The sequence below is a fragment of the Rhopilema esculentum genome, chromosome 19, assembly GCF_057945365.1.
Source record: "Rhopilema esculentum isolate cy_ngs chromosome 19, ASM5794536v1, whole genome shotgun sequence".
NCBI lineage: Eukaryota > Metazoa > Cnidaria > Scyphozoa > Rhizostomeae > Rhizostomatidae > Rhopilema > Rhopilema esculentum.
Window position 1 is genome coordinate 4,822,468 of NC_142833.1, and position 26,106 is coordinate 4,848,573.

Here is a 26,106-nt window from a genome sequence, read left to right on the forward strand (position 1 = left end):
CACAATTTTTATAAGGTTCCACTAAAAAGTTACAATACATACTACAAACTACGCTACTACCAAAAATTACTTTACTACAATACAGGGAACGCCACTATAGGAAGCAGAAGGCTGTGACTACTGCAGGGCCATTACATAAAACTACAATTGACTGTCTCAAACAGTTTGCGAAAATAAAAGTTAAAACAAAACAGAATAGGGCCAAACGGGACTTTACTTCAAATAAGACCAAATGGCTGCGTTTGCTGGTCTACAATGAAGTTGGTTTAATCAAATCGGTCAGATTTATGAATGAATTGGAGAGTGAGGAGAAGTAAATTTCTATTGAATTCGTCAAAAAAGTTTTTATCACCATACAAAAAATCTGCATTAGATCGTTGTTTGGAAGATTTGCATATCCAAATGGTTGTAATAAATCAAAATCACGTCTGCGATGGTGCAATATACAGTCCAGGAAGTCTTGGAATTCGCAATGGCAAAACATGCATGATTAACGGCAGCCGAAAGGAAACAGAACACAAATGCATTTAAAGGAACTAGAGAAAGGAATTTTGAATTGAGAGGAAACTCAGAGAGAATTGAAATTTTCAGCTCTCTTTAAACCATAAATAGATCTTAGTGAAAGTAGAATAAGATATATACTGAGATATACTGAGAAGCAAGCGACACGACCAGGGCAGAACTGTCTACAAGTCACCAAAGTTAACAACTGCAACCTTTTCGAAAGAGAAATAAAATCATCATTGCTTAGAAGGAATAGCCTGAGTATACAAGCAAAAAGTATCCTGGGTACCAGAGCCACCTAAATTCGAGAGCCGCACATTTTCTAGGACGCAAGGATTCATTGTGTATCAATACGGAATGAATTCTCTGTTGGAAAGTTGTCACTTTGTGATTTCTATGGACACACTTTGGCCAATTTCTGCAAAAGAAAAATTACCTGTTTACTAATGCCCTCTTCATGAAGTCACAAGAGCTCCTGGATCTGGCTTTCTCCTGGTGGTGATTAGAGAAACCAGATTGATTTTACAATAACTTGTACAAGGATAAACAATTCATTCTGGAAAAATTTCATCACAGAACCTTGTAAAGAGGCAAAACTCAAGTCAAACCTGACCACGAGGTCGTGAATGATGAAATATCCTCCACTTCATTTGTTGCCGATAAAGCAGGAAAGCAACTTTAAAGTTGAATTTGGAATGTGTTAGCAATGTTTTCGTGTTACAATGCAATAATAACAAGCACAGCAGTAACTAGTTCGTTCCATCCAGAATACCACAGACGGTACTACTACATTTATCTTTATTAACACTGACAAAAACTACGAATTAAAAGAAAGACTGGATTGCAACTCTAGTAATGTTATTTACGCATTACAATGCAAACGCTGTTTGAGTAACGGACACAAAAACTCCAAACGGCATGAACAGAGCCAATTAAGAGAACAAAAACATGCAAAGAGACACACGATGCACATTCTATACAAAAGCGATTATGCAAGGCTGACTGACGCAAAGAATCTCGATCATCTACATAAAATCAATCAGCTAAATGATAAATGTGCTTGGCTTTCAATCCCAAGATATAAAGACCGAGAAAACCCAGAACAAATGGAGGGGACAAATGAAGGGGACAAATGGAGGAGACAAATAGAGGGGACAAATGGGGGGACAAATGGAGGGGACAAATGGAGGGGACAAATGGGGGGACAAATGGAGGGGACAAATGGAGGGGGCAAATGGAGGGGGCAAATGGAGGGGGCAAATGGATGGGACAGATGGAGGCGACAGATGGAGGGGACAAATGGAGGGGACAAATGGAGAGGAAAAATGGAGAGGACAAATGGAGGGGACAAATGGAGGGAACAAATGGAAGGGACAAATGGTGGGAACAAATGGAGGGGGTAAATGGAGGGGACAAATGGAGGGGACAAATGGAGGGGACAAATGGGGGGACAAATGGAGGGGCAAATGGAGGGGACAAATGGAGGGGAAAATATAAGAACCATCGGTTCCCATGACCTCGAAACCCTGGTCCTTTTAACAAACTTCGATGATCACTTTCAAAATTGAAAAATAAAAAATTGTAAATTTTTGGGAAAATTCCTTTTTCCTCAAAACAGCCTAAAACGCCTTAATTTAGGTTTCAAACACCATTTTACGAATTTTGGATGAATTTGAAGCTAATATTCTGAGATAAGTTATTTATAAGATAAATTTTTAAGATAAGAAAAGTCGTTTTCAAGAAAACTTTGACCTTTAATAGAAAAGAGCTAAAAAAAATTATTTTTCTGAAAGAATCAATTTTTTTCACGAAACAACCTAAAATGCCTTGATTGTCGTTTCAAACATCATTTTAATTTCACATCATCGTTTTAGTGTTTTTGATGAAAGTCAAGCTCATATATCAAGATAAACATCCTAGTTTTTTTTATTAAATGGTTGGACCCAGGATATGCAAAAAAATCAAACATTGTCAATTTTCGGGAAAAAACTTTGTTACAAGCAACCTAAAATGCCTTAATTTACGTTTCCAACATAGTTTCACAAGTTTTGGATGAATTTCGAGCAGATATTCTGAAACAAAAATACTACTCATTTTAAAAAGAACTATGACCCCGGATTTGCAAAAATTAGAAATCATCAACTAATATAGAATAATTTTATTGTTGTAAAAAAACATTGAGTTTCATTAAATACCTTTTTGTTGTCACTTCAAGATACTTCCAGGACATTAGAAATCAGATCTGAAAGTAAAGGTTAGGATGATACTATAAAAATTCTATCACAAAAAACCTTTAAAAGACGTCACAATAAACAACTGGTCACAATCAACAAAAATTATTTTTTTAGGCAACCAAAACTGCCGTATCTTATGTTTGCAACAGAATTTGATAAATTGGTACCTTATATTGTCAGGCAAAACATCATTTTTCAGTCATTTTTTAAGAAAACTGTGGCCCTGGATATGCATAAAAAGTAAAAAATTATAAATTTTTAGAAAAAACTTCTTTCCTTGAAGTAAGCTAAAATGCCCTTATTTAGGATCCTAACATCACTTGAGATGTTTTGAATAAATTCCAAGGTCATATTTTAAATAAACATACTAGTCATTTTTCAACAAAACTAACACATCGTGGACTCCAATATTAACATATATTAATATATTAACATAACAATATTAACATCTATACCAATTTTCCCGTATGTTTGTCAGTGGCATCCCTCACCTCCGCCCCCCCCCCCTTCACCAGAGACAAAAGTTAATGTAGCGTCCAATCTAGTATGTATCGCATAACCAAAATGTGAACAATTTTTTTGCGGTACAGAATAACCAAAATGATTAAATTCATATTCAAGTTTAATAGCTCTGTTGAATATTGAAAGGAGATGCCTTGTAACATACCGCTTTGTCACAACCGATTCCTCGTGGGTCAGCAACTCCGGATTCCGGATCCACTTATCAATCGTGCCACGAATGTCCTTAAATTTGGGTCTTTTCACGCGATCTTTGTGCCAGCAAGATAACATGAGATCATGTACAACTTTAGGGCAGCTCTGCAACAGATTCTCAATCATAAACAGCTGTTTTTTAAGTATTCATTTAGGTAAAAAACCGAAAAATAGTTGCGTTGATGAATTCAAAAACAGTAATAGAATTTTTTTGTCAATAGGTCTGGGGCCAATAGCAAAGCCATGAGGAGAGAAAGGAGGTCTGAGGCCAATGTAAAGTTACGTAAGAAGGAAGGTTCTCAAAAGAGAAAGAAGGGGAGAACAAGTATGTTTTGAAAGAAGATAGTTTGAGAGAATGGAAACCAAGACGAGAGTAAAGCGTTTCAAAGGGTACAAACAGCGGGAAGAAAAAGGGGCGTCGTGAAGCAAGATACCATATGGTAAAGTAAAAACCTACTTTTTCAGAGTTAGGCAAAACAGGCTCTTGTTTCATGGAGTACTTATTGACAGCTTAGGCTAAATAGGCTCTTAGTAAGGTTCCTAATTTCTAAAAAGTAGATATTGTTTTTGATTATCAGAGAACGTCATTAAATCTGGTGAATCAAGCATTGGGTAATGTTATGGTACACAGGACAGTAAATAGGCAAACGAAAGATATTCAAAGGTAGCGTTGCATTCGCAAATATACCATTACCAGAATGGGAGAACTATTAAAACGATGATTTGGATAACAAATGAAAGTTCATTGCACATGACGAGAACATATGAAGAAAAAACAAAATTATTGGTACGGATGCATGTATTTTCAGCAATCTAGGGTATGGATGCATTATCAGCAAGTTAATTTATTCTTCCAATTAAAATTTGTAGGCCAATAAAGCAAGTTACATCAATCATTGCCAACAGCTTTGTTACTGTTTTTTAACCCTTCTGCGATAGAAGAAGAAAAGTGTCTGTAGAATAGTAGGCCATCAGTAGGCCCGCAGAATTTGCTTTTGTCGGAAAATCTTTAGATCAAAAATGCTGTTGCAAGGAACTCTATGGATCAAGATAAATCAACTGCTTTTATGTCGGCATTGTAGTACCCCGATATAGATTCTAGGGTTTAAAGCAGATAAAGCTCACAAACATAAGCAACGAAGAAAATAAGGAACAGACAATGTTTAAGCTAGGTGTAGCCTCGATATGAAAAGAACAGAGCATGGCATATTTGTCATATCTTGTGTAATTGATCAAAGAAAAGTATGTAGTAAAAATCTACAAAATCTAGAGACTTTTAAACCTAAAACATACCATTGGCGGAGGAAGTCTGAAGCCAGAAGCCAGACGTTCAAGCACCTAGAAAAACAGCCAAGGTTTAGATCGATTGCTACGCGTGTCAGTTCAGAAAAGAATGCACCAACAGTCGCATAAAAAAATTAAATATTCTTTCTTCCTTTAGTATAAACATATTCTTCGTTTTTAGGCCTTTTTTAAAGTATCCTACTTAACCATAAGTTTTTTTCCAACAGTTCAATTAACGTGTGTTTTTAATTGCTAAAATTCGTACTGGTCTTTTCCTCATTTGTAATCACAAAAGTTCATTTTATTAACGGAAATTTTCCAGGGAATTTAAGCGAATTCTTTAAAAAACCTCTTCTGCTTGATTCATCTTTAAAGAAAAACATAACAAGATTGCCAAAATCTTTGAAAATTGTTGAAAAAAACAATATTCCCCCTACCATTATAGAAAATGGATTTAAAGAGTTTAAAAGTTTAAGATCTTGGTGATCAAGTAAGGAAATAACGAAAGGACGCTAACTTCCATTATTCAGGTTTAGAATAGTGACTTAAAAGTCATCGCATTGCCCAATTTTTATTATTATCGTTACAAGCATTTCCCTAACGATGGAAAAGTATAAAGCAAATTTCCTATCGAATATACCTCATTATTGCCCCAGTTCCAATATGGCCTTTCTCCGTAACACATTACCTCCCAAAGCAGGATACCATAACTCCAAACATCCGAAGCAATAGTGAATTTCTTTAATTGGACTGCTTCCGGTGCTGTCCATTTGACAGGGATCTTACCACCCTGTAAAAAATAATTAATTAAGTATATCAACAATGATCTCGTTTACAAGCTTCAGGGCCTGCGCCACCGATTCTAAAATGGGGAGCCAAAAAGGAGGATTTGATACCTATTTAATACCCACTAGGAGGATTTAATACCTATAGTTAGCTAATAAAAATGGGGGGCATGGCCCCCTGCCTTTTCCTGTAGCGTGGGCCCTGAGCTTAGATCTATAATGATATTGTATTTAGACAAAAAAGGTTTGGAATGAATGATAGCAGAGTAGATTGAGTTGCAAAGGTTAGTCACATGATTAATGGAACTTGACAACAACAGCCATGCATAGCCATAGGCCTACAATTCCGGACAAAAATGTTGAGACAAAATGCAATTTTCGTAATTGTCTACTTCGTAATTGTCACCCCCCTTTCCCCCCGAAGCAATGTTTGATTTATAGTTCTATCATTTTTGCTACACAATCTACACATCAATATTCAATTGGGGGATGTTATTTTTGAAAAGTTATTTTTGAAAAAACAGTGAAAATATAAGCTTTCCTTGAAAAGTCTCAATCATTTTTGTATGCCACTGGTTGGGGGGATAAAGACCTACTTGATTTTGAAGGGTTTTAATACCGTTGTGTCATATGTATCATCCTTGCTCAATTCTCTGCTCATTCCAAAATCAGCAACCTTGCAAACCATGTCATCATTTACTAAAATATTTCTGGCTGCCAAATCCTGAAATAATAACATAAGTTAAATTAAGAGTACAGTTTTTTAACGTGACAATACTTAAGGACTGCTATTATGCGCTAACTGTCAAATTTTAAAAACAGTGTGCGCATATTTGAAAAGTATTATTTTTCCCGATGACTGCATATAAAATTGAGTGTATTTCATCCCATTGCAATTGCTATTATCATAATATATTGCCAGCCGTCAAATCTAATCATTTCTCAATAGAAAACTGGCATTCTTTGGAAACAGAACCAATGGAAAACGAACCTAGTCCGGATCCCCTTCTACATTAATCTAATAACAATATTCGAAAGAAATATTTGCTGAATCTCAATTTTGTACAGGCAATACAAGGTATACGGTTACTAGAGCTTTCATTGACGATAAAACCAACACCTACCCTGTGGATGTAGCTCTTTTCAGACAGATACGTCATTCCAGAAGCCACACCCCGGGCCATTCCTAGTAACTGGAGTGGAGTAAATTTATCATCGTTTTTCTGTGGAGATATAAAAGGTTCTGTTACATTTCTTCAGATTGAGAGACTCAATAAGCCAAAGAAGGACAAATAGCAATGGAACATAAGTAGAATATTTTTGATACAAGGCGCTTCTTCAGATGCCTTAAAAGCACTGGCGGACTGTTTTCACTCTGTTTTGTGCGACCACGCTTACTACTGCATCGCACGTTTTCCTACTGAAACAATATAAGGAGTACCAAGCCCCTTCATTAGTTATGACAAGGGAACTGGGTTCTAACAGCTACATCAAAACGTCAGTACATAACAAAGGATTTTCAACTTTACAACTGCTTATAAACTGATCCAAGATGGGACATTCAATGGGCTTTAGTTATGAAAGCAGCTAGTTTAAAGTATTATTTTTGCTTAATTGAGATTGGTTCATAAAGGTGATTTCAATATAAAGATTAGGTTAACTATATACTCATACCTAATTGAACAAGTTGCAATAGTTTGAGGGAGTAAATTGAAATTTAGTTAGCATACTTGTAGAAAGGATTGAAGCGATCCATTGCTCATGAATTCCATGACAATCAATATGGGAAGGTCTAAAAAAATAAATATTTTATAAGCATTGGCAGAGAAACTTGAAGACCACGTATTTTATGCTTTCTGTAACGAGACAGGAAGTGCTTCGGATCATAAATATCGAGAAGAACTTATATGCAAGCCAAGTTGTTACAAGGTAGATTGCACATGGGTAGACTGGCTAGGCATTGAGTTGCATGCTCACAAACAAAGAAATTTACAAATCTATCAGAAAATCTGGAAAAGATATTCCTTCAACGCAAATAAATTATACACACATTTTTTTATAAGAATAAAGTCTATAAGAACATTGAGGCTCAAAATTGCTAAAGCTTAAGAATAATATAAGAGTAATGCCAGGCTCAACCTTCATCAAGACTAAAATTTTACCTTAATCTGTGTTTTCTCCCAAAGCAAAACAACTGTCACTTTGACATTTATGATAAAGCAACACATAAAAAAGATTTAATATTTTTCTTTGTTCTTAAGGCGAATTTACAACTTGTGTTAGGCAAGAATAATTTAAGAATAATCTTGGGCACAAAATCGAAAATTTTTAAGAATATTGAGGCTTGGCAAAAAATTAGGTATTCTTATGAAAAATGTGTGTATACCTTTAACGACCACACCCTCAAGATGTATGACATTTGGGTCATCAAATTGTCCCATATATGCTGCCTCTCCTATAAAGTCATCTCTTGCTTTTTTATTTGCATTTGACTACAAAAAAGGAGAAAACAATTGTTTTTTTCATTTTCCTTTTCAAATAATTTAAGGAAAGTAGCCCTTCATCAAATTCTTGTTCTACAACGAGCCCTCCATTTAATTAACAATTTTGCAAATAAAAACCAAAGCTAATTCGCAATATAACTTTAAACATAAAATATAATATATATACATTATATAAAATATATAACATAGATACAAAATTAATTTACAATACATACATAAATATAAAGTTAAATAGGTTTTATCTAATTTTGGTTCTGAAGACATGTAGGGAAGATACCTATCTACTGGCAGAGAATTCCATGCCTGTACGCTAAAATATGAGCATTTTTACCCAAGATAAGCATCTTTATTGTTTTTGCAAAGAGTCCGCAAATGACTTCCTGAATTTCTTATAAATAAATCCGATAAACATTCTGACGCTAGCTTCGTAGGGCCCCTTATGTCTGATAACCATATTGTTAGCTTCAATATTGATCTAAACCTGAAGTGGTTCGAGTCCAAGAGCATTTAACAGTGGTCTAAAATTGGGATTTTTTGCGATTATTTTTGCTGCTCGATTTGAAGTTTTTGCAAATAGTTCTTTTCGTTTGCAGCACAATTTCCTAGAACTAAGTAACAGTATCTTAATTAGGGCTCCACAGTACCAGTATAAAGCATAAAATGTCTTTAGAATTTTCTGTGTTAAAAATTCTTTGGCATGTTTAAGAAAGCCAATTGCTCAACTGATTTTGTTGATAGAGATCTGATGTGACCTTTCCAGTTAAGGTTGTTGTCTAATTGTATTCCAAGAAATTTGGCAGTTTGGACACTATATATTCGTTCTTCCTGTCTGTTTAAAGTTAATGCTTTATTATTATTAGCTACCTGCATTGCCTTTTGTTTCGCTGGAATAGTCATTGCTTTTGTTTTAGCAACATTTAGTGACAATTTTTCAACCATTTCAAGACTCTAGTAACGTCCTTATTCATTGCCTCATTTAGCTGTTTAATGTTATCAGATCGATAAGAGAGACTAGTATCATCAGTGTACACTGCTACTTTGAAGTTTTTGCCAGCTAGTGGTAAATATAGATAAGAAATAGCAATGGCCCTAAACATGACCCCTGGGGTACTCCAATATTAATGTCCATTAGTCTACAGTGTCAAATGCCTGTCTAAAGTCGATCAGTAGTACCAAGCCAATGAGCTGCCTATTGTCCAAACCACTGTACAAGTCATCAGTGTTTTTAATAGACAGATTACGGTAGAGTGCAAGGCACGAAAACCAGATTGTGGATTTGCAAGCAGGTCATTCAATTTTCAAATGTTTGTACAACTGGTTACAGAATTTTGAAGAGCCTGGAAATGGCTGCGGAACCGATATTGGATGGTATTTTGATTTTTTGCTTTCATCACCATCTTTGTAAATGGGTGCAGCCCTAGCAATTTTTCAAAAATCAGGAGTGACTATTCATAACGTTTCCAATTTCACTGTTGTTTGTGATTTCCTGGCCACAGTTCTTGATGCAATCATCACATGAAGAAAACTCACAGAAAGATGAAAAGTTTGCTGTTTTCACTGAGAAAATGATCCATAAATATTTCTGGCGCTTTGGAAAGATTTTCTTCGAAGAACATCTATCCTGTTTGTCTACGAAAGATCACAAACTTATACCTTGAGTGTCTTGACGGCGACAATTTGTGCTTTTTCGGAAGGTTTTTCCATAGTTCCTTTGTACACATCACCAAATTCACCTAAGAATAATTTTTAATTGCAGAATATTCATAGAATTCAACAAATTCCTTTTCGATTCTCATTAGCCTACAAGCCAAGATGATGGTTGCCAAGGCCTAAAATTGTATGTTACTGTTGCGGGCCTTACATCTAATTTCAGGCCTAAAAGGTTACGAAAATCTTATATTCAATACAATAAATTCATTCGAGCATCTCTAATACAATTGTTTAATTTTGAAAAAAGGTTTGGCCAAAACGCAGCTATGACGTGTCTACAGGGTGAAGCTTCATTTCCTGAAAGTTGAGCAGCACTGATATCTTCAACAGAAAACGGTGTAATGTGTAAAAATTAAAGTAGAACATTCTTAGTGATGAATCAAAGAAGACAGAGCCGAGGAAGATAACAGCAGTAATTTGGGTAGATTATAATAGAAGTGCAGAATAATGTTTGCACCTGTCACAGACACACTTGTCTGTCACGTGAACAGTTTTAACTATCGGAAGAACCATGCTCTTAACCAAACTTTAAACCAACTCACCTCCACCAATCAAACGCTCTAGCTTGATCCAGCCGTGGTCCAATTCGTTAGCAAACTGTTGCACAACGTCTTCCAAATCTTGATAGGTCAGATTAACAAAATTCTGAACGCCTTTTCCACTTGGTAGAATCACTGAACAAGGTAAGAGAAACTTAGGACCAGGTCAACCAAGCTTTTAGCTCTTAAGGTGTTTAAAACTTTGCATAATTTGAACACAACATTTCTGCAAGATATTTTTCTCTCGAAAAGCACATGCAAAAACCGATGTATGAACAAATATTTTGAATTCCAAATGTGAAAAATTACCAGTCACGCTATTAAGACTTAGGTCCAAAGATCTCGAATTCACTTTAAAATTGAAGCAAATCATCCATAAATATAAATGAATTTGAAATTATTAACGGAAGTTGGTTTTCTGGCAAAAAATTCTGCTTCACAGCATGTACTAACAGTAGTCAGTTCTGTCCATGATGCAATCTCTTAGATGCTTTATGTTAGCGTAAATTATTTGCATAACTACTGTCTAGCAAACATCGAAAAAGGTTGCTAATGATAATGATCATGATGGTGATGATGACTCAACCTATCGGTGCTAGTTCTAGAGAAAATTGATGGCCGGTAAAAAAAATTGATGATAGGTTCGGTAATACTTAAAAGTTCCAGGTCGAATTTGCCTGCCTGAATCTACAATAATTGAAATCGTAATTGGTTGACATCAAAAGTCAAAATTAAACGATTAATAGAAACAAAAGCCTGAAATATTATGGGAAACACTAACTGTTAGGGAAAGAAAATGATATACAAACATTTATCAAAACTTCTACTTACGATCAACAAATTCGCTATTTAGGGAAAGAATTGCAAATGTTTAAGAAATATTTAACAGCGAATGTGTACGAACCTTCCCCGTTTTCAAGTCGAACAGTTTGGAGATGCTTTGGATGTCGCCTTGATAAACAGGAAAATAACACATTTTATTGACAAAACATAAAAGTGACAGCTAATGATCAGGGACCTGAATTGACGGATATTTTAGGGGGGAGGGGTAAAAGGTGTTAGATTTCTGACTGAAAAACAGGCCAGAACCTAGTTTTACTGAAAGAACCTAAACGTCAGACAGTTCTGCTACTTCCTATATTAATTGAAAACATTCTTGGAATAAGCGTTACGTAAAATTATTCCCTGACGGAAAAAATTATGAGTTATTGATTTATGAATTAATGGAATGATGACTTAGTCTCTATGACCGCTCTGTTCTCACTGGTGTGACAACCAAGCACCCCTTGCCAATTACGTGGCTGTGAGTAATTAAAATAAAGAGCAAATCTATACGCATAGTCAAGAGGAGAAGGTTGAAATTAAAAGGAGTCACTCGGTGGAAAAATGGCAAAAAGACATAAATAACGCAAATGTGATAACTTCTGTATAAAAAAGGTTTGAAAAAATGGAAGGAAAATTGCTAAAAAGGGGGGCATTATGAAAATCGTATGAAGCTATTCGTAGCATGAATTAAGTCATTTTAATCAAACCTGCAGAGAAAAATATCTTGAAAGCATGAAAAAAGATGTAGCAGAAGAGACGTACCTTCGGTAGAAGTATACGATCAAAGCGATAGCAATCAACAGTAAGACAAACAATGTGACTACGACAGCAATGACCAAAGTCAGTGAAATGCCTGTAAATAGAATTCTTCATATAATTTATACAGTAAATCACTCAAGGTGACTAAAAGGAAGCCTTTTATTTAACATACACTCATTTTTTTAAAAGAAACAAAGGTCGATGTTGAGTACTCCAGTTTCTTAATGTTCTGGAAATTTCAATACTCACTGTTTCTTAGGAGTTTTTTAATTATGATGTCATGAAATGTTCGTGACCTATTTTTCACGTCAAGGGATTCGCTTCTGTTCTGACGCTGTATTTAGACGTTGAAAGTATATTTTTATCCCTTGTGTCTTAATTTCTAGGCCATTTGGGCAATCTTGTTCTTAGATTTTACAAAATTTCGTTGTTCTCAGTTTTATCATGATTTAATAGTTTCTTAATTTATTTGCTTCGAGTACTAAAGTTTCTTAATTTTTTCTGACTGTCCAGTACTCGTTTCTTATACCCAGTTTCTTATAAAAAATGAGTGTATTAGCTTGATCTATCATCACCACCTTGGTTAACAATAAGGTACGATTTAAGTTTACAATTCATATGTCACGGTAATATGATATGAAAAACTAAAGAGCCTGCGGAGAAACATGAAATATAACTCGTAAATGATAACAATTTTGATTTCCACTGGCTAATACTTTCCTTTTCCTTTAATTTCAAATCTAATAACTTCTCCTTTGGAAAAACCAGTGCTCGTGTGCGCCTTTACCTAATTTGAAAATAAAAATATCATTAAAATGTTCAATACGCGGGCACCTGCATAAAGATTATATTCTAAGCAGACCTCGTAACCCTGCGAGAGGGTGTGAGTGACGCTTGCAGGCACAAAAGCCTATGCTCTTAATTCCTGCAGACACTTCACAATCGATTTTTAGCTCTAGTATTTAAAAACCATGCCCAAATGACAGAAAATCATTGCTTAAACGCCACCAATTTCGTTTCAAAAGCCGGTGTCAAGTTGAATGCTTCTTCTCTCTGTCTTGTCTCTTTATTTCTATTTCCTCTTTATTTATCTATTATTCTCTAATTTTCTCCATTTATATCTCAAATTATATTCGCTGATCACTCACAATTACTCGACCATATGACATCAGTGTTGCTACGTCTGATAGTTTCTCTCTACTGCGCAGGAAATTTCTACTTAATGCCATCTACGCATTTCAGCGTCGATTCTTTCCACAAGTCACTGTATTTTTCAAAATATCACTACCGTTCTACCCACTTCCATGCATGCTTCTAAGAACAACTTTGAGGAAATGTCGAGAGGTTTAAACATTTTCTGGACATTGATATAAAGTTTGGGAATCAAACCTTCATACTTACAGACACAGTGTACTTCTTCGTTTCTAGATCTTGTTTAACAGTGTATTCCATTTTGGTGGTAAACATTCCCTTTTCATCATTAACAGTGATAAAATATCGCAGATCATCACCACCCTTGGTCAATGGCTCGTTCCAGAAAATTGTCACTGATGCATCAGAGTTTGTCCTTTTAGTAAGATTCTGAACCTCCGAAGGCACTAAAAATGAGATGTGCTACATAAACAACAAGAAATCTATTAGGATATTTACCCAAAGTAAACGAATGTGAAAACAACTCAATAAAAGATTTGCTAAAAAGCTCAACTTTCTCATTCAGGCTTCTGATCTCAATCCACGAACATTACTATCATTAAACAATTTGTTCAAGTTTTCGTATCATAAAATGAAATTTGCAGGACACATGACCAAACTCAATCCTACAAATTCGTTGCATACTTCAAAAGGAACCCCCGATAATGTTTTTCTTTGCAGAGAATTTCGAATAGCTTGCCAGAGGTACATATTTCAAATTTGTCACCGTTAAAGACAATTTCACAACCGGCATGCATAGCAACAATCTTCAGACATTGACTGTGTTTTGTATTTTCATGCAATACGATATTAGACTGGTTTTGAAAATAAAGTCGCAGAGCATGCAAGTTGCACAAGATCCTTTAAATGCTCACTGTTATAAGAAAAATATGGGTACATTGTCTATTAAAGTGTCCCTTTGAAAAAGAAAGCCCCAAAAACAAGTTTATTCAAAAAAGGAACCTAAATTGAAACCCACTGACAATAACTTCTTAAGCAATGATCAAGTGGTCCCCGTGGCTGCAAAGTTGGAGTTAATAATACTGCCTATAACTAAAGTAAAAAATGTGTATGCGATATGTGGGGACAGAGTCTTGCAAACAGGAAAAACGGAATGTTTTCAATCACATGCTGTCCCTTAAATTATCATTGAGCAAACAGTGTAACTTAAGACAAACGTTCACTCACATCCAAATCCAGTCAAAACTGAAGTGCTGTTGTACTGAGCCTTGTCGAAGCCGATGGCAGCAGTGACATTGTTGATGGAAAAGACTCTGACGTCATATCGTGTGTAGGCGCTCAGCCCGGTGACATTGAAAAGAAGGTTAGATGTTGTAAAGTCAGGTGGAATTTTACATTTAGTACAGCTTGCTTTTATTGTATAACTCGGTTTGTCTCCAGACCCTCGGTCCATTGGGACCATCCATTCTAGTAAGATCCACTTTGATCCAATCTGTGTGGCCTTAACGTTATTTGGAGCAGATGGTGGCGCTGTTGAAAACCATATTGGATTACAGTTTATAAGATTAAAAATAATAAAAAAATTGGTATTAAAGTGAAAACAGAATTGTGCACATTAGAAATCAATAATATAAAAAGAGTATAAGAGACGAAAATAAAAAATTTGCATTATTTATTTATATAGAAAAAAGGATTTAATTAGGACCGGAAATTTGTTTACAAAGTCAAAGAGTGAAAGTTTATAATGGAAAGCTTAAACGCCCTCATTGCCAATGATATATGATATTTCACCTCAGTATGCAGGGTTTCTAAAGAGCTACTAATTCAAAATATCAACATTTGTGCGTAGATAATTATACAATTGTATGATGCGATTTGTGGGTGGTAAAGTGTTAAGATAAATCGCAGAAGCTGGAAATAGTAAGAGTTGTGTTTAGAGAGAGTGATCTTGAAAATAGAAAAAAGGATATGAACGAGGGTGCGTTTCACCGGGACATGGGCGGATCCAGCAAAAAGCCTGATTGAGTTCTAGGCCAATGCAACATTTTTATTTATGCATTTTAGTGGGGGGGAGGGCACTTTCCACTCACTAAATCTAGATTTTGGATCTCTTTTTAACAAAAAACAGTGCCTCTGAGAACTTTTACAACCCCTTCTCAATATCATTAGTGTGGTGGAATTACGATTTTACCCGGACAAAAATAATAAAAAGCTGTAATTTGGCACATAGGTTCCATACGACACTGGGAATAACCAGAAAAAAGCCCCATCAATTGGACATTGGGAATTCCTTATTTGGGCAAATCCCATACGGCGCACTGATCAGCAGGGGTTCAAATTTTGATGTCGCTAAAACCACATTATAGGTAGTTATGAAAGAAAGTTTCATGCTGAACAACTTTTATTCAACACACACGCCTTTACAATGTGGAAATAAGTACTTTCTGGTCAAAAATAGCAGATAGGGGGCAACTGGGCAATAGCATGTATACAGTGGTGGCGCCAAGGGACGGCTAGGGCGCTACAGTCCCTCCAAAGGAAGCATCTAGCCCCCCTATCGGAGGAAAACTTTAGGTTAATGACGGAGCAAATTTGACAAAATAACGTACAAAAACTGCATATTTTAGTCAATTTAGCCCCCTGTTGGAAGCTCCAACCCCTCTGTCGGAAGATTTCTGACGCCACCTCTGAATGTATATAAGTTTATTTATGAACAACATATATATTAACAAGATCAAAACATGCGATGATGAAATCCTATCCAACAAGGAGGAGGTTAAGAATCCCGCTAAACATTTTGAAATTTCTGCATCTGTGTATTATTTTGAGAAAATCTGCGTCCGGCAAGTGTGTAGAATTCCCTCGTTCCGTTGAGAAATTGCCAGATTTCTGCAATCTACGACAAATTTCCCTAAAATTCTGTTTTTCATCAAACACTGATGACATCTTCATTTGGAGAAAAAAGGCAAGGATCTACCCTGTGCCTTGCAGACAAATATTTTTGCTGGTAATAACTGCGGGTACGAAGGTCTTTAATGCAGAACAGGGGAAAAAGTGAACCACGTTGAGGTATATAAATTTGTCCGGGTTTTCCGTTTTTCATAACTATTTACCGGGTTTTGGGTCCTAGGTACTCTCAAAACACCCTCTTTTTCACGTGCGCACTTCTCAATTGAAAAGTTTTCAATTTTTGGGATTATACGAAATTTGGAAGTTATCTCTTTTTCTGGTAAAGAAGGTCATGAAGGGAATATTACTGGCCCCACACCAAGCTGTAGTTTTGTGCAGCCACTTTGAATTTGCACTGAATTTGGCAGTGTTTTTTAATTTTTAATTTTAATTTAGTAAATTTGGCAGTGCAGTGTCTTAGTAACAAAAATTACGTCTTAGGAACAAAGATGGAGGTTGTCAATGAAAAAAGGTTGAAAAACTATCAGAATTGAAATCTTCCTCTTTAAATTAGTTTATAATGAACGAATCATGTTGTTTGGACAGTTCGGTCGCGAGTTACTTTGTTTTTAATATTTTGATATTTCTTTAGATTTGACCGGAATTTGCTGCTGCAGTGAAAAAATTTCACTGGAGTCAGCCCGGGTTGAGTGGGCCCGGGCTGAGTCAGCCCGGGCTGAGTGGGCCCGGGTTGAGTCAGCCCAGGTTGAGTGGGCCCGGGTTGAGTCACCCCAGGCTGAGTGGGCCCGGGTTGAGTCAGCCCAGGCTGAGTGGGCCCTGGTTGAGTCAGCCCGGGCTGAGTGGGCCCTGGTTGAGTCAGCCCGGGCTGAGTGGGCTCGGGTTGAGTCAGCCCGGGCTGAGTTGGCTCGGGTTAGTCAGCCCGGGCTGAGTGGGCCCAGGTTGAGTCAGCCCGGGCTGAGTGGGCCCAGGTTGAGTCAACCTGGGCTGAGTGGGCCCGGTTTAAATCAGCCCGGGCTGAGTGGGTATTATCATTCTTTATCTTTTTCACACACTTGATGTTTTTGCATCGATAGAATTTGCCACATAAATGGAAAATATTCAGCAAGAGGATCTGCCATTTTTTCGGCTTGGTTTTCAATATTCACTCGTCCCACTTTGTTTCTGCCCTATCACCACTAAATTTGCATATTCTATGGGTACGTATGTTAAATAAAAGTTATTCAGCATGAAATTATCTTTCAAAAGATGTACATACTATGTGGTTTTAGCAACATTAAAATTTTGAACCACTACTTATCAGTGCGCCATTATGGTATTTGCCCAAATAAGGAATTCCCAATGTCCAATTTATGGGGCTTTTTTTCTAGTCATTTCCAACTTAGTATAGAACATCTCTGCCAAATTACAGCTTTATATTATTTTTATCCGGGTTAGACCGTTTTTATATATAATTCCACTACACTACATATGCATGATGTTGGCTGAAATGTTGGATCGTTTGACCACCTTGTTGGCTCATCCAGCATCTTCATTTTTGATGGCAGCCGACATCCAACAATTCTATTGTTTTGAAATGTTGGCTGAAATGTTGGAACGTTTGACCAACAGCGTTGGATTACATCCAACATGAAAAAAATGTTGGGCGAAATGTTGGGTGACAGGCTGGATCGTCTGACCAGGGCTTTAATTTAATGACCTGCTAGAATGCTGCTAGGGTCGCTTAGCTATTGTTCTGTTGTCCTCCGCAGTATCTGAAACATTGGTTTTAGCTTCGTGTTGGAAAACTGATTGAGTGTTGTCCACTAAGGAACTTACGCTGGATCCGCCTCTAACTGAGAGAACAACGAAGAAATCGTGAAAATAGAGATAATGTTTCTTGTGATGTAAAAGAAACCTGATATTATTGCAATCACCATCAAAGTAAATGACGGTGATTGCAAAAATAGTGATCATGCTAGCAAGCATAAAAAATGATTTTTCTCTAGATGTGGCAAAAATTGCGGAGGCGCGGGGGGGGGGCAAGCGCTCCCCATGTTTTGCTACATTGTCGATTTTGTCGGTAAATGATGTCATTGGTCGGCAAATTTACTCTTTTTGTTGGCATTGCCCCCCTCCCCTACCAGAAAAAAGGATTTCAGCCTCTGTTCCCTAGCTCTATCGTGCATCTTGGGCATTATTAAGATATTCTTTGCTACTTTTGATCCTAAAGTGACCTTCTAGCCACTTGTTTCATTGTATTTATGGGTACATAAATTTATTCATTCTCTTTCATAACAAAATCAATAATCTGTTTAAACTAAGCTCACCTTCACAGTCGACAGTTGGAACATTTTGATATAAAAGTGGTCTGTAATATCCATTGTTGCATATACAAGGTGTTGTCCTTGGCTTTAGTCCGTCCTCAACATTTGCACCACATCTGGTACAACCAAAGTTACCAGCAGCACTTTTGAAACTCTTTGCAGGGCATTCTGTCAAAAAATAGCCATGTTGACACTCCTTTGATTGCGATGATAGAAAGTTGGAAGAAATTTGATGGATATAAGTCCTATCCGTTCAAAATCAAATATCAGTTTCATTAAATTTGAACAGGAATTAGGCTGTATTAAAAAATTTAAAGTTTCTAGGATAAAAAGAAGTTTTATTACAATATTCATAAAAAGGAATATAACCTGAATATTGGGTTACTATATTTTGACTCTGTTGTGGATCGAAATAGGCCAATCAGAAAAACGCAAGCACAAGACCGGTATATTTCGACTCTTTAAATGTTTTTGTAAATAAAAGAGAACAATGGTTAAGTTTGCGTTATAACGTATTAATGTGAAACGTGCAAAGCTTAGATCATCTATTTTGCGTTTGAAGTTTACTAGGAAAGATTCGTTCTGAAGGTCGGATGACAATGCATTAAAAATTAGTGCTCCTTGAAAGGCAAACGTTTTTCTACCTGCTTTTGTTTTGACTTTATGAAACATTAAAACATATTGCACTTGCAATTTCTATAACTGCTCATTCTCTTTAAGATTCTAGGAAGCTAGTTTAAAAATTTACAAAGTTAAAGCGCACTGTCATAACTAAAACAATGAGCCAACGCACGTAAAAAAATGTAAAGAGTCCATTCAATTTTTTATATCAAATCTGTAGGTAAATGAGTGACAGAATAAAGAAACTAAAAATAAAACATTCCGGATTAAATAATTTCGCTATTATTACCTCCAAGACCCTTAAGATCCTTTATCAATCAACAGAAGACAAGACAATTTTTTGCGATAGTGTTTATGAAACCATATTTTTTGGCATCTTTGGGTGCATGGAATGAATGAAAAACAAGGTGTTATATATGTATATACGCTCATTAACTAAATAGACTCACCATCACAACCGTTAAAAAAATGAATTTTATATCCAGCTTTGCAATGACAGCCACCATTCACCTTGGTGGAACCATTTGCATAACAAGACATGTAATTGGCTGCTTGCGAAATTTGAACATCAGCATTGGAAACACATGTTCCAAAAACCTTTCGGACTGAAACTGTGCTATTTGGAGCTGCAGTTCTAAATGGGAATGACATTAATTCCCCAGCTGGGCTTGGACATTCAATGTAACTGAGATGAAATGAATCAAGGCTTCCACAGATTCCTTGATCTCTGAAAGCAATAAAAAGTCCAGTCCTTCCTTCCATTCCAATGGTAATAGCTGATGTAAACTGTGCTCTAGGTGAAGGATTCATTGATGAGGTATTCTTTAAAGCAGCAATGTACTTGAAGCTTAGAGCACTTGGCGCAGGAATTTCACCTGAGCCCAAAAGGACATAGACACCAATGGACAATTTGGATGAACAGCAATTCAAAGTATAAGTAACTCTGAGGGTTATCTGCTTCGCTGGATTTGTAGCGATAAATGGTGTAATAATGTTACCGTCAATAGATGCACCAGCTACTCCACAAGCAAGGAACCCTGTGTTATCTGACTTTTTCTGCCACTGAAAAGAATGAAAAAGTCAGATCAGATGATCTGGTGCCTTGTTTCAATTACTTAGCATACAAAGATAATCCAATTTCTCACAAAATGTTTGTGCAATAATAGTGCAAGATTACATTAAAAATTTTCAAGCAACAAGACATCTGAAAGAAGATGGTCAAGGTAACTGATGCAGAGGTATGGAGGACAGAAAAACCAGAAAAATGATATTCTAATGATAGCTCTTCATGTAAAGTCGTTCTTAATCACACCATTTCTTAATCCCTTGATTTATCAACCCAAAAAGCCAATAATACAAGACCAACATGTCAGACAAAAACTTCCAGAACTTAAATTCAACTCTCAGTCAAATTGACAATTTTTTAAAAAAAAAGCGAGCTTAAAGCAACTACACGTTAAAACAAAGATGACGTTCATTAAAAAGGCAATTTTGGAATATAAGAATATATAAAACATAAAAAGGAACCAACGTTACTAAAATTGAAACTAAACATGACCGATTTAAAAGCTAATTACAAAGGAAAATATGATAACATAAGTTGCAGAAGGTGTGGATTAAATGAAAAAAACTTAGATAATTTATGACAATGCATAAAATTCAAAATACACCTTCCAGCAATGGAACAAATTCTAAAAAGCAACGCAAAGGCCTGATAGAAATCGAGAGATTGGTTGAACATCTGAGATTTGGCGAGATATATTATTATGTTACAATTATTATTATTATTATATAAAGGAACAAATCTCATAGGTACATGCTATGCATTGTATGAAGGGAAATAAAGTAACCAATAACGAGATATTTTGGTTTATATATTGGTGGTCGATCTCACCCCCCAACCCCCGTTAAGAAATTATTGGTACAGGCTATTGAGCACCCTCGCAAAGACATGTCTGGTCTGCAAGGACAGGAAGAGTATTTACGGAAAAGTTAGTTTCTAAATAATTTGCTTATGAGTGAAATATCAAGTTGCTTATGAAAACGAAGCATTATTGTTTCATCATTTTAAATTTTGCGATAACCACGCAATTAGAAGACCAAATGCTGGACAATCGTGAGCAGATGATTTTCTAATACACCTCTTAGGCCTTGAAGGACTTTTTCTTTATCAAGTATTGTTAAATGGACAATAGCCCTCATAGGCTCATCCACGAGGGCAGTTTTTGCTTGTGAAAATTTCTTCGCTAAAGACTTTACGAGCATGTTTATTAGGTTGCCAAAATAGGCCTCAAGGTAGGTAACAAAATTCCATAAAATTAAGCATATACAATGTAAAAAGGCTTGCTATTGATAGCAAGGACCGAGATACCGGGGGGCTGGGGGCCGGGGTGTGCCGGAGGCCTTGCTCCCCCCTCAACAAAAATCTTAAGTGTCATAAGTAAAATACTTTTGTTTTGTAAAATATGGCAGTTTTTGCACTGATTTATCATGGCTGCCCCCCACCCCCTAAACAAAGAGTTGTATCTCGGTCTTTGATTGATAGCTCATGGTAGAAAATTGATTTCTTTTATTAAAAGAGTTTGACTAAAATTATCATTTTCTTGTCCATATGATTGTTTTGCTTTTTTGAGAAAAAATAAAGCAGAATTTTGAAGCACTACCTCAAAAATAGCCTGTAACAAACTGCATAGCAGTTCATAAAAGACTGGATTACAGATTTTGTGATAAAAATGAAATATTGTGTTAAAACCAACAAGCATTGAATTTGTTCATTAAATTTGGGACCAGAAAATATTAATTATGATGCCTGGTGTATTTGACCATAAAGCTACTGTTTCGAATTGTCAACTAAACAAAGTATGATTTCTATCTTTCTACTTACACAGTTGAAAATCTCTACCTTTGAAATTGTTGATGGTTTTTCAAGTATTTGTGCAAGGATTAGATACAGGGACGGATTTTTGCAACAATGATTGGAGAGGGTGTTAAACGCTGATTGGATTTTTGTGACACACCCTTCAACTCACTGGAAACACCCATTTTCAAAATTCGGTTTTCAACTTTAAGGTAAAGAAGATAAGAAGAAAAAAAGGGAAAATCTTGGCATTATTTTGTTATTACTGACTACCAAAAAATGATTAATCTATGGGGCGGGAGTCTAGCACCCCTGCAATCCCCCGCTAAATCCGTCCCTGATGAGATGGGAGATCTAAAAGTATGAATCATTGTGGCATTATATTATTTTCTGAGGCATTACCGTTTCTTATGTTAGCTGCAAAAAGACGATTAACTTGATTATGTTCCTTGCTTATATTGCCTGATACTCTAGGCTGATAGTTTAGACTGTGAGTGTTGCAGCACTCTCCCATTGGACAGGGTGTTGAGGTTGATCCTTACTTAGAGCTTTCATATATAGGGTGATAACCAGACCAAAGGTAGAGACTTTTAGACTAAAGTTTTATTAAATAGTCGTATTCTTCTTCAAAACTGATAAAATGTTATCAGAAAAAATAAATCCTTCAATATTTTTCCAGGATCTTTCTGAAGCAGGGGTTTTCCTGATTTGTTTTTCGTAAAACAGTAAACAATCTTTCCTTTTTACTTTGATTTAAAACCAATGAGATGACCAAACACTTTCATTCCAAATTCTATTATTACCCACGTTTACTAAATAGGAAACAACATGAAACAACAAGAGACTGATACAAACGAGACGAAACGACAAAGAAACCTCATGAAACGATTTTTGACTTAGCAGAAACGACTAAATCTCAAAAATGAGAAAGTTTTATCCATTCACATGAGCATGGTCATCTTCGTCGCCCTGGCCTACATGTTCTGTCATATCGTTCTCCTCGGCGATCGCTGTTGTCTCTGATCAGGTTACCAAAATCCAGTGGTGTTCTTTATTTTATCGTTTAGCGAAAACAACAGATAACAGAAACGAACTCCAATATACGAAAAAAACAGCTGTTCAGAATGAAAATCTTCTTGAACAATGTTTGAATGTTCAGGAGTAAAATAAAATCGCAGCCGCAGTTGAACTTTTTCCCACCAATTTCTGCTTATTTCATAGTCGTTTCTATTTGTTTCTTATTGTTCCTACCCGTTCCCTACCCGTTCCCTACCCGTTCCCTACCCGTTTCCTACTTGTTTCCTACTTTTTTCTTCTTGTTTCTTAGTCGTTTCTACTTATTTCCTGTTAAAATAACAGCGATTATTACCATACCATGTCCCCTTGCCCTGAAATATTTTTGTGTAGTTTTTCATGGTGACATGTTTATACTTACATAATTTCGAGCTAAAGGATTAGTGTCATTTTTCTTTATCCTCCAAAGGTTAAGTCCAGGCAATGAAACAGGAACTGAAAAGAAATGACAGTCTATAAACAGAAAAAGCATAAATCAAGATAATAGAAAAATACAACATTATGTCCTTGATACACTATCTCAAATGAAAAATTATTACATTATGGTACCATTTTTATCTATCTTATTTTCTTAAACAAATTAACTTATTGAATGCTTGAATGTTATGGAATAAAACCAGTGACCGTGGCTGGGGGGTCATGGCCCCCCTTTATTTTCAAAACAATAGAGCTATTTCATAATCAATAGAGCTATTTCAGAATTTAATTATTTTCTTGACCTTAAATCTAGCTAAAAACCTATTTATTCCCCTATTATCATAGTTATCAATAAGATTCTTGATTTCCTCGAGATTAATTTCATTTTCAAATCCTTCGATTGCAGGACGAGCGTTTCTCTGGTCCTTACCGCACGAAATTTCACTGGAAATGAGGACAACTTTCCAGGGGTCTTGCAGGGTAGTGTAAAAACCATACAGTCTCCCGAAAATCCGTTGTTTTGGCAAAATCTACATGCATCGTTCGCTTCGATTTTCCGACGGTCATTATCTAGGCAAATCACATATCGTTGATCGACTTTCATAAAAAATTTCCTTTTGAGATGCGAAGCTAGATTTCATATTTCGTACAACTTTGCACACATTTCGCCATATGGCTAATTTATTCTTCCAGAGGGGTTTTTAAACTTCGAGATGAAATTTTTTAAAGAAGGTTCAGCAATAATCAACATATATATAAATATATTATTTACTTAAAATTTTTATCTATGTCAAATTTTTGAGCTAAAGGTATTTGTTGTTATTCTTCAGGTGTCATGTAAAAAACTTGTAGATACAAACAAACTGAGAGTTTTCAGATAAAGACACTACCTAGTCCCATACACCGAATGACTAAAACATTTGCAATAAAGACGGTAACTGCTTACCTTCTATTCCTTTGGTAAGGTTAACAAGACAGCTCAAGGTTAACAAGACTAGACCCAAAATGGAATGCCAGTTCCATTTTATACTCATGATGGACGTGAAACGGCAGTTGCTACGATGCCACAAACATTGGCCAGCTGACAAATGATACTACATAACATCTACCTTGCAATTGTAAACTCGCAAATCTCGAGTTGGTTAGTCTCTTTCGTGGACCTACCAGCCAATAAGTTGAACAAAAAAAACATCAATAAAATATATGGCCTGCTCGTAGAACAATCAGTCAATGATTCGTGTAAAAGCAAATTCTCAATTTCGGCCGCAGTGATAGACTAAAGCAGATAAACTATAACAGTTAAGTCTGCAAAACAGTCGATGAAGCCACAAATGGCAAACTTGCTGCCTTTCTTCAATGCCAAATACAAACAAGTCTATGAAGTTATTACTATTAAATGTTATTATATTTTTGATACACAATCGTCACTCGACACCATTGAGCAGTCATCTCAATTCCACTTCCGCGTGAAACTTAAGCCTTGGTTACACTAGACAAACTAGCCTGGATTCGGTTGAGGGCTCGATTTTTGTTATGTAAATGCAAACCAATGATGTGTGTAGAGTACGCTAGAGGGATAACTCTGTAGTGAGGCAGTGAAGCATACTGATTTCCGCATTGCACGGCAAAAAGTTTCTTCAGTGTCTGGCGTTCTGTTTCATATCGCTGTTATCAAGGACCTAGATACCGGAGTCTTTGCCCCCAAAAAAAGCCCAGGCAGCATAATTAAGATATTTGTGCTTTGTAAAATATGGCTGTTGTTACGCTTATTTATCAGGGCTGCCCCCCAAAGCAAAAAGTTATATCTCGTTATTTGGATAATATGATGGTTACTTCGTGCGTTGCTTTTTGGTGTAAAAATTAACATAATGATAAGAAAAGGTAGTCTTTTAATAGAGTTGGATGTATGACGGTTGCATCCAGGGTAGGTGTGCCACAAGGATCAGTTTTGGGACCTCTCTTGTGCAATATATACATAAATGACATGTTTATGTTTATATCAAATAGCCAAATATGCAATTATGCTGATGACACAACGCTATATGTCATCCACCAAGACATTAAGCAGGCTATTAAAACACTAGAACAAGATGCAGTTATCTTGAGAGAATGGTTTAAAAATAATTATATGAAACTGAATGGGGATAAATGCCATTTTATAAATTTTGGTAAAGGCAGCAATGACACATCTCTGAAAATAGATAAAACGATAATTAAACCAAGTAAAGAACAAAAACTTCTTGGAATAAGTATTGATAATAATTTGTCGTTCAAAGGACACGTACAATCGATATGCAAAAAGGCCAGCCAAAAGCTACATGCTGTATCCCGAATCTCCAACTACATGGATGATAGAAAAGTGAAACAGACCATGCACGTCTTCATTTTATCACAATTTAGCTACTGCCCTTTAATTTGGATGTTTTGTGATCGACAGATGAACAACAGAATAAATAGAATTCATGAATAGTCTTTGCATCTTGCCTATGATGACTATGAATCAAGCTTCCAAAATCTTCTTGAAAAAGACAACTCGACGTCTATCCATGATAAAAATCTGCAACTGCTTCTTACAGAAATATATAAAACATTACATAATCTCAACCCAAGTAGAAAAATGAAAGTCGACAACAAAAAGAAAAAAGAAAAGGTGGAGTAGAGAAGAATACAAGGAAGTAATGTATTTTTTTACTACGCACTTGAAAAACCTCAAACAAACAACACTGAGGACACTTTTGTTGCATGGTGCTCACGCAACACTGAGAGTGACAACATTGAAGGATTATATTCAAATAAACTACAATCCTTGCCAAAAGTCTTGGTACACCAAGCTGAAATTTTGCATAACTTCAGTAGCATCCCCCTCTCCCCCTTGAAACAATGTTGAATAACAACAGTTTGAAAGTCGTCCAAT

The 26,106-nt window shown here is 36.0% G+C and overlaps 3 protein-coding genes across 4 annotated transcripts in view; all 3 read right to left on the bottom strand.

The window, feature by feature from the left end:
• The window catches only part of LOC148957936 (ephrin type-A receptor 6-like), a 40,619-nt gene extending 37,904 nt beyond the window's left edge, over window positions 1-2,715 (bottom strand). For both annotated transcript variants that reach the window (XM_089114181.1, XM_089114180.1), the window contains exon 1: window positions 2,700-2,715. The gene's annotated coding sequence lies outside the window, so the exon portion shown is untranslated. The remainder of the gene's footprint in view (window positions 1-2,699) is intronic.
• A 190-nt stretch (window positions 2,716-2,905) lies between these two features.
• LOC135688404 (ephrin type-A receptor 4-A-like) lies at window positions 2,906-24,273 on the bottom strand. Its single transcript, XM_089114171.1, has 19 exons — window positions 24,139-24,273; window positions 23,137-23,210; window positions 19,294-19,906; window positions 18,227-18,391; window positions 14,238-14,540; window positions 13,260-13,456; window positions 12,578-12,645; window positions 11,862-11,951; window positions 11,179-11,225; window positions 10,278-10,409; window positions 9,679-9,758; window positions 7,908-8,013; window positions 7,252-7,313; window positions 6,646-6,744; window positions 6,141-6,245; window positions 5,377-5,526; window positions 4,746-4,790; window positions 3,406-3,557; window positions 2,906-2,961 (listed from the first exon to the last, which is right to left on the bottom strand). The coding sequence occupies exons 1-19, from the start codon at window positions 24,224-24,226 to the stop codon at window positions 2,934-2,936; spliced, it is 2,604 nt and encodes an 867-aa protein (XP_088970297.1). The 5' UTR covers window positions 24,227-24,273; the 3' UTR covers window positions 2,906-2,933.
• LOC135688200 (ephrin type-A receptor 3) overlaps window positions 24,217-26,106 on the bottom strand; it is a 36,054-nt gene continuing 34,164 nt past the window's right edge. Inside the window, exon 20 of the mRNA XM_089114174.1 lies at window positions 24,217-24,352. The gene's annotated coding sequence lies outside the window, so the exon portion shown is untranslated. The remainder of the gene's footprint in view (window positions 24,353-26,106) is intronic.